This window comes from Monopterus albus, unplaced genomic scaffold (genome assembly GCF_001952655.1).
Source record: "Monopterus albus unplaced genomic scaffold, M_albus_1.0 scaffold166.1, whole genome shotgun sequence".
NCBI classification, from domain to species: domain Eukaryota; kingdom Metazoa; phylum Chordata; class Actinopteri; order Synbranchiformes; family Synbranchidae; genus Monopterus; species Monopterus albus.
In genome coordinates, this window is record NW_018128046.1 from 1164929 (window position 1) to 1174698 (window position 9770).

Below are 9770 nucleotides of genomic sequence, written 5' to 3' on the forward strand. Positions count from 1 at the left end.
TGAGCATGAAAAAATGTCCACATTTGCTGTATGAATGTGAAATCAGCCTTCTAGTGTCAAACTCTGCACAGTGAAGGTCAGCATGTGGCCAACAGCGAAGCAACAACAGGCAAACCCCATGTCTGAGCAGAGGGGGACTTTACTGTGTGTACTGAAGTGAACAGCTTGTAAACAGAGTTTAGTTAAGTAGCAGGGTGACAGGTCACCTTTACGTTTGAAAAAGCACTCCAGATTTGCCGGCACCTGGCCTTCTCTGTGCTCATGCACATGAATAAACAACTGAACATGACATTGGGCAGAAATTCATTTTGCTCTACTTGGCTTTCTAAACAAGCAACTGTCTATCAGACACAGACATCTGTCTGTTTTACCCATAAACCCTCTGGCTGGCTGTGTTACACTAACTCTTACACCTCACAAGATGATTTGGGATTTTTTAGTTGCTGTAATGCTGCCATCTGATTATTAACGGCAGTGTCCTGTCTTGGTTTAACAAACTGGCCTGACTGTCTTTTCAGCAGGTTTGGTAGTTTTGATGTGTGATCATTATTATCATTATATCTTGGTGCCGATAATACAATAGTTTTGCACTCAGTGGCACAAAATTGATCACACTTGTAGATGAGAGAAAAAACACCTTTGGCTGGTTCACCTTCGGTTTTAATGACTGCAGTGTTGGCTCAAATAACACAACAGTACATTTATTCACTTAAGGTGAGTATCTGCAGATAATAAAATGCAGGCACATAATAGTGATTGCATTATTTGTGTCCCAAGTAAAAACACAGAAGCAGGGAATGTTTGGTGTCTGATCTGCAAAATAAATCCATGTCCCAATCTCTCTAATTATAAAGTGAGCTGAATATTTCCAAAATGTTTAATAATTAATTGATAAACTTCATGCATGTCTCACTTTTCAGACACAAAGGATACAAAGTGCTTTGTCAAAAACAAAACTGAAAAAGTCTGCAGCTGTTTGTTTCTTTAATACAAAGATATATATTTTGATTTTATAGGCAACTGTACTGCACCTATGATGTAGAGTCATGACTGATCAGTCTTGTGGTTGTCCAGTGTGTTGTCACCACTATCTGCTCCTTTCTGACCACCAATGTGCACCATCGATATTAGTATCATAGTCTAACAGTTGTCAAGACACCTCAATAAAATAACGAAAAAAAAAAGGTTAATCTCAGGGTGGCACTAAAGGCAAAGTCTCGTAGGATTGTGAATGTTTTTCAGATGGCCATTCATTTAATAGTTGTTCAGATATTTCAGTCTGGATCAAAGCACTAGACTGGCCAATGTTGCCATACATAGCCACACCACTAGCTTCATCAAAAGGCAAAGCTCTCAATTTACCAGTCAATCTATGCTCTAACCCTCATCTAAGGTCATGAGCTGTGGGTGTTGACCGAAAGAATAAGATTGCGAATACAAGCAGCCGAAATGAGTTCCCTTCGTAAGGTGGCCAGACTTACTCTTAAAGATAGGGTGTGGAGTTTGGACATCCGTAAAAATCCTACCAGTGTCTGGACAAAGCTGGACTGAAAGACAGCACAGAGGCACTAATCCTGGCAGCACAAGAACAAGCTCTAAGTACAAGATCAATAGAGACAGGGGTCTACCATACCAGACAGGACCCCAGGTGCAGGCTGTGCAAAGATGCCCCTGAGGCAATCCAGCACATAACAGGAGGGTGCAAGATGCTAGCAGGCAGGGCATACATGGAACGCCATAACCAAGTGGCTGACATAGTGTACAGAAACATCTGTGCCGAGCACAGGCTGGAAGTCCCAAAGTCAAAATGGGATACACCTCCAAAGGTGGTTGACCAAGCTAAGACCTTTTGGGACTTCCAGATACAAACTGACAAACTGGTAATGGCCAACCAACCGGAGATAGTAGTGGTGGACAAACAGAAGAAGAAGGCTGTATTGATAGAAGTAGCAATCCCAAACAATAGCAACATCAGGAAGAAGGAACATGAGAAGCTTGAGAAATAACAAGGGCTGAAAGAAGAGCTAGAAAAGATGTGGAAGGTGAAGGCACAAGTGGTCCCCGTGGTAATAGGAACATTGGGGGCTATGATCCCTAAACTGGGAGAGTGGCTCCAACATATCCCAGGAACAACATCTGAGATCTCTGTCCAGAAAAGTGCAGTCCAAGGAACAGCTAAGATACTGCGCAGGACCCTCAAGCTCCCAGGCCTCTGGTAGAGGACCCGAGCTTGACGGAAGGCATACAAGACCACCCCAAAGTGGGGGGCAAGTGGGGAATTTATTAATTTTTTTTTTTTATGCATATACACAGTATATATACAGTATCAGTACTTGTAGGTGGAAATAGTTGTTTCTCATCTTGTAGTCAGTAATCTTAGTCTTTCCTGTCTTAAAGGGCATTACACACCTGGATCTACTGTGTGTTGTCTTAGATGTATGTCAGAGCTCCAACAACACAGCAAGTTCACCACATTTCCCCCCAGATCGACACATCATGGTGAATGTGTCTCTACGTGGCGAACGGCAACACAGGCCATTATCTGCTGCACCTCAAGCCGCTAATTACTATGTATTTGTCTTAAGTCAGTTCCACAGTCGTCGTTTTGCAGCCTTAAATTCTCACTACCAAATATGTATTTCTCCACAACTAAAATTGTCCCCCACAAATGCACCAATCTATGCCTAATCACTGCCAAAAACTTTTAGGAAATTACACAGCCTCTTTTTTTAAAAAACATTTAAGTACATATGTTGACGTGCTTTCAGTGGGTTAACAGCTGAGTAGCACAGCCAGGACAGGAAAGTTAAAAAATATCAGGAGCTAGACTAACACACTGCTGGTTTAAGTCTTTTTGACAGCATTGTTAACACTACAAAATGTATAGAGTATCACCAGCCTTATCCTCAAAAGTGTTTCAACGTGCACTTCACAGCTGACCTGCTTTTTCCTTCCAGTATCTTCATCCAATTTCCGTCCTTGGCCGTCTTTTTTTTTTTTGGCGATGTGCTTTGGCAGGAGTGATTATGTCAAATGTATTATGGAAAACACACCGACTAAAACAGCCAGAGACAGACAAAGTCACAGACGAGGGGCCGAAGGAGAAAGAGGGCAGTGAATCCTCTTTCCTCTCCTATCCTCTGGATCAGCCACAATCAGTCATTAAAATTTATGCCACCTCTGGATGAGAAAGGACTGCAGGAAAAGAGGCTGATAGTCAATGAAAAGAATGATGTGAGCGAGAAGAGAGAGAGAGAGACGGGGGGCGGATGAGGTCCCAGAAGGTGGATGGCTTCTGAGCTGCTTTATCTCAGACTCTGCTCAGGCGCTTTCTGTGGTGCGTGATTCACAGTGGTTCATCCTTCTCTCATCCAATCGCCATCCCTTTATCACCAGCTTCCCTTTCTCCTCTTTCACCAGATGTTCCTCACCTCCTTTTAATGATACATACATATATTAAATGGCTCATTTAATGTAGGTTTTAAGTCTGATGTTCCTTTGGAGCCACACATAAAGTCTGAGCAGACTGTTTGAGTTCTTGAATAGAAAAAACTAAATGAAAAAATGAAAACCAGATGTTCTGCACTTTAGAATCAGGCTGATAAAATTCACTCTCCCCCTGTTCCCTGACTGTTTTTCCTGTCCCCGTTTTTCGTCTTTCCTTTACTATCTCTCCTATATTCCATCTCTCTTTACATCACAGTATTTCTTACTCCTCTCTCACAGTTTCCATATTTTTTCTTTCAATTTCTCCTCTTTTCTTTAATCCTCTCGTTTTCTTTGTTCCTTTGTCCGCGTTTCTCTCTCCGGACAGGACATTTTGGCCGATCTCTCAGGTTCTGGTCCATTGGTTTCCAGTGCAGCTTCCCCTCCTGCATGCTAAACTCATAAATCAAACCTCGGCCCACAGCTCGGTGCAACTCGCCAGCATGAAGCCACATTAGTACTTCCTCTCTCCATCACAAATACATTGAGATGTGCTGTCAGCAAAAGCTACCAACTCCTAACCTCAGACCACATACTAACTCTAATACTCGCTGCATCCTTAACACAAAAGTTAATGCAAATCCTAAAACTTACTCCTTAAAATCACAATACTTTTTCAGCTGTTGGAAACAGCTGGTTGTCTGGAAAGACCAGACTCACGGAAGGTACAGCGCCAGGCTGAGAAACTGGAAAGAAAGAGCTTTTCCCAAAATAAAGAACTATTCCTTTAAAGTCAAAACACCACAAAATGGTCCTCTTTCTATAATGGTTGAAAATAAAAGCTGTAATGATTTATGAACAAGAACCCAAACATTACACTGTCAAATATACAAATATGAGAAGACACAGAAAAACATGCATCTAGAAGGAAAAAAAATCCCATTAGCCTCTGTCCGTGTGAGGGCAGGGAAAGTAATACGATTGGGTGGCCAAGCAGAGGATATGCAATGATTCCGGGTCTGCACATTTACAGCCGTCAAAATAATCTATGAGAAGTCAGCCGACAGTGGAAGTGGTGCTGTGTGTGTGTGTGTGGGAGAGGGAGGGAACGAAGAAGTTCACACACATGGTGCGCACTCACAATTTACAACCAATGTACATAGAGGTGAGGAAAAAACCCACCTGGCGTGGTGATTTAGCAGCAGGTTGTATATCAACCACACAGGGACACACAAAGTCCTTCACTGTCAGCAGGCACATGGGAGGGGAAAACAGCATCTTTAAATACCTCTACTACTCCTCCTCCTCCTCCTCCTCCTCTACTGCACCCACCTATCTGTCCAGATATTCATCCATCCACCTGTCCATCCAACCGCCCATCCATCTTTCTTTTCCGATTTTCCAGACAGTGCGGTGATTGAAACACACGCAGCTCAACATCACTTTTGATTTTATGACATAGGCTAGAAGGGAGTGAGGGAGTGACTGAGTGAGTGAGTGAGTGAGGGAGTGACAGACAGATGGGAAAGAAAAGTCAAACTGTAGAAAGAGTGGGCAATGACTGGCCTGTCGCTTGCACTTGAAATTATATAATATCTTAAAAACTTATGATCAGATGTTCATATTTGTTCTTGAACTTCATTTCTATGTAATATTACTTTTAATTTTACTTAATACTTTACTTTTACTTAATTTTCTCTTTATATATATACATAAATAAATTTTTAAAAAGTCTGTCCATTGGCTGGCAGTGACACTAACAGCTGTTAAACAAAAATAACCTCAGAGTTTGAATTGCATCCCACTAGAGCTTTTTAGATAATGTCGTCTTCTTATCTGCAAACATGGACATGTCCTGCATCTCGGCTCGGCTGAATGAGTGACCAAGCAAAACACTCGGCAGGGAAAAAGTGCACTGATAGTGTCAGTTACCAGGCTAGAGACAGTAGCTAAGGAGCTAGTCAGCTGCAGCACATTAAACAGCAAAATCCTTATTCTTTAACACCACTGCTTACAAAAGGCATGAAAAATGGCCAGAATGGCCCAAAATGTCTAAACTTCTAACTGGTCCTGATAACTGTACTCAAACAAGCACACACATGTACAATACTCGACCCTTGCACATATTACCATACGGTCAGTACCTTCAGTGTCAGACGACTCCCTTCTAATTCACAGGAACAGATAATCAAATGTCTTTCATTGTTCTGACTGATCGCCTCCTCCTCCCGACCTTTCCGCAGTTGCCCTCTGACATCCTGCCAATAATATGGAGCCAGTCACTCGTGAATAAACAAGATGGATACATATTGTTGGGTCTCAAATGGGTTCAGCAAAGCCTTTTAGTGAAAATTGCCTGGTCACATATTCATCACGTTTATGTTGCCCATTTGTCTAATTGTACATTAGCTACTGATTATCCAGAGTGCGTCGCCCCAGCTGCTCATGCAGGCCCAGCTGATCTGCACTGAACAACTGACTCGTAGAGTAAAAGGAAATATGAAATTTACTGCTCCTGCTCGGTTACACGCGTCCTCTGTGACACTGAGTTACAGAACTAATAATGTTTTTATTTAGCTGTGTCCACCCATGAGCTTTCAGACTGACCAATCACCACTGAGGCTAATCTCACTAATTAGTACTGCTTCATCCAGGGAAGCGTTAGCAGATGAAGCCTCCTGCCGGGGTGTTTGTTTAGAAAGCAAACCTGCACATTTTTTGTCCCTTGCTGGTTCATCAGTGAGATCTCTCTGTTAAAGGAAGAACCAACAATGAACCACAATGGGCTGGAAATTGTTGCTGTGTCATTAATGGGCTGAAAGTTTGAACTATATTTTACTTCTGATCGCAGCCCAACTGTGACAACACAGCAGGGGTTTTCCCACAAGCTGTCAAAGGAAATCTGAGACCAGAAGAACATCATCACTAAAAAAAGGTTTCCTTACCACTGAGGCTCAGTGTAAAGTGACTAAACTTCATCAAGACTGAGTCGCTGCCAGATTATGATCACTTAACATAGTTTCCCCTCTTACATATTTCAGATTAAAGCTTGATTTAAAGTTCTGCACTGAATCTATGTAAAGCTTATGTTGAGCCTTTATACTAGTGCACTGGTGTGTCTGCACTGCCCTGCAATTACTCCTCCAAGGTGGAGGTGCTGTGTCTCTGCCACTGTGCTGCATTTCTTTGCCACTTATAAACAATGACAACTGAAACTGAGCAAGTCATGTTGGAGGTAAAACTAACAGATGCTGAACAGCAGTAACTATTACTGAACTTACTGCAACACAGATAAGAGAGGATGCCGGAGGAGGTGGTCTGCACCACCATTGAACCAACTGAGGCAGAACGAGGGGGACTTTCTGTGCTGGTCCAGCCACTGAGAGACATGAACGAGGAAATGCGATGCAACCAATCGCAGTTGTTGTTGTCTGCGTCGCCATGATGTGTAGTCACATTTCTGGAGAGGTACACATCAGGCTACGGCATAGGCTAAAATCTGAAGCATAAATCAAGCTTAAGCAGCTTTAAAATAGGAAATTCTGCTTGTTCCACTGTGTCACATTCTGCATTGGCTTGTACCAACTCTTTATTAAATCCACATGTAGGAAAAAAAACACTTAACTGTGTACAAAAACTGATGTCTAAACCTCTTTGTTTATAAGTTTAAGTCCTCTGCACCTGAGAGTTGTCCATATTAGACAGAGGTCTGCACATAGAAGTTAATTTATCTTTAATTCCCTCACTAGAGACACAACAATGACCATGAATAATGAAAAAGCTTTGTGTGGTAGTGACCCTATAAAGTGGGAATTCTGACACTCAGCTGTCAACTACTATTCTAGGGCCTTTCCACCTTTCACTCAGCCCTAAAATCCACTAAACAGATGCTGCTTTGTTGTCAGTGTGTTGTTCTAGCTGCTCCACAGAGAACTTTTATTTTTAAAGACGAGTAGGAGAAACAGTGGCTATAAAACACAGTTACTGTCCCCAGTATATACACAAACATAAACCATAACTGTGCTGAAACCAGCGGCAGTGTAGACATAAGCTGCAGACACCAGCACGGTTCTTTTAAAATTTACAACACAGTTTGTAATTGAGATTATACTCTGTATGAGCTGCAATTCATTTTAAGATGTTCTCATAACACTACATGCTTGAGTCAACACAAAAAAGGACAATAACTTCTAATATTTCAACACTTCAGTGCAAGATATTAGGATGAATGAGTGCAACTAGAGCCTAAAAGGAACCATATACAAACACAAGCCAGCAGTGAAGCAGCTCCTGCAAAATATAAAGTCAACATTCATTCTACATGGATGGCTGTAATAGTAGCTGTGGTGACATCCATCAGCTCTGCCCTATATGTACAGTATATACTGGGTGTTATTCCCGACTGGGTCAGTGTGTGTAACTTACTTGAAACCAGGTGAGACTGTGGCACAGCTGCCCGACTTGAGCCAGATGCAGTAGGGGTCCCGTGACGACAGACAGCTTCTGCACAGAGACAGACAGAGGGTGAGTGATGGAGGTGGGACACGGTCTCTAACTGACAGCACAAAAGTGGCTTTATTGTGAAATTACAGGCTAAACCTTCACATCTTCTTACAACATTTATAATCTTGTTTTTAATGCAAATGAAAGTCTTTTTGATACCAACACGTGATATTAAATCGCAGTATAGCTCAATCCTTTTACGACTGCGCAGCTTCATTTCAGCAGCACTTTGTTGTATGAATATATAATTTGTTTTGTTTGTTAATGTTCAATCACAAAGAGACTAAAATATCTTGACATTACTCATAAAAGAGATGAATGCAGATAATCGTATAGAGAGAAAGAGAGGCGATGCTATCAGATTAGATTCTGATTAGAGTCAGGCCTGCAGACTTGCTGTCGTTAAACTGAAGTGATTAAAACCTCAGCTTGTTTCGTGATCTTCTGCATCTCTAAGAGGCTTCAATCCATAATTGTTTAATCCATATACATTATAGGTATCGACACATACATAACGGAGAGGTCCAGTGTGTAGATTCATCATTTCAGCTGATCCTAACAGAAAAATACAAGCTTGTTTTGTGTTGCGTTTGGAAAACTCACTGATGGAAAAAAAAAACTTCATCAGCATCAGGAAACTTACACTAAACACCCCTCTTTTAGTTAGTAGATTAAATGGCAAATAACATTTTTTGTATAATATCAACAGAATCAACAAAAAGAACAGGATGCATAGAAAATAAACTGGAGTTCACTAAGTTCTCTTACAAAATCCAACAAAAGACATAATAGTGAAAATAAGGCAAGACAAGAGTAAGAGCACAGGGGCAGTATAAACAGCAGTATAACATAATGACTCCAAAAAGCATTAAAGGACACCTGAAACAAATAAATAAAACACAAAAATAAGTAAAAAGACAAGAACACCCCCCAAAGGTCCTTGAAAAACAGTACATCTTGAGTGTTACCTTTAAAGTGTCAACGAATACTAAACTGACAGTGGGAGACTATTCCAGAGCTTTGGTGCAGCTGCTGAAAAGGCACCATTTACCTCACCCAAATGTCTCAATTGTGAAACAGTGATGTGGGGATTGAAGAGGCCTGGAGCTGGAATAAGGGCAGGGAAGTTCAGAAGTGGACTGAGGTGCCAATCCACACTGAGCCTTGGAAACAAACAAGAGAACCTTTGTGTCCAGCTGTGCTTACATATGGTAGGAGACCCTCTGGCTTTGTGTGACATCATTCTCATATGTGCAGTTTATATATACCGTGTGTTCGTGCATCCCTTCTTGCTCTTGAAAACCTCAGACTTCTCTTCTGCCTTCTGTCACGCTAGGTGTGTATGTTCACCCGCAGCTACAGTGTGTAGGAACATTCATTAGCCGCTGAGGGGAGAAGGGACTTAGCCAGCTTCTGCGGCTGGGACTCACAGCTTCCAGCTGTCACTTAGCCAACATCCCAGGAATAACCCAATACTGACTTACTGGAAACCATATCAAATCAAATCAAATTTTATTTGTATAGCACCAAATCACCACAAAAGTCATCTCAGGACACTTTACAAAGTAAGGTCTAGACCTTACTGTTATCAATATTATTACATAGGGAAAACCCAACAAATCCCCTTTGAGCAAGCACTTGGCGACAGTGGGGAGGAAAAACTCCCTTTAATGGAAGAATCCTCCGACAGACCCCGGCTCTTGGTGGGCGGCCTTCTGCCTCGACCGGTTGGGGTGAGTGGATAGAGGAGAGCAATGGCTTCCCCCTGTTCCTCTCCTCCTTTCTCTTGCTCAGAGTGTCGCATGTTCAGTTATTCCTCTGCCTCCTTTAGCAATAATGGC

At 41.9% G+C, this 9770-nt stretch overlaps 1 protein-coding gene across 7 annotated transcripts in view; it reads right to left on the reverse strand.

The window, feature by feature from the left end:
- Window positions 1-9770, reverse strand: part of sema6cb (semaphorin 6Cb) — a 155037-nt gene that overhangs the window by 23200 nt on the left and 122067 nt on the right. For all 7 annotated transcript variants that reach the window (XM_020615490.1, XM_020615486.1, XM_020615489.1 and 4 more), the window contains one exon: window positions 7852-7929. In XM_020615490.1, coding sequence (XP_020471146.1) covers window positions 7852-7929 — 78 coding nt within the window. The remainder of the gene's footprint in view (window positions 1-7851; window positions 7930-9770) is intronic.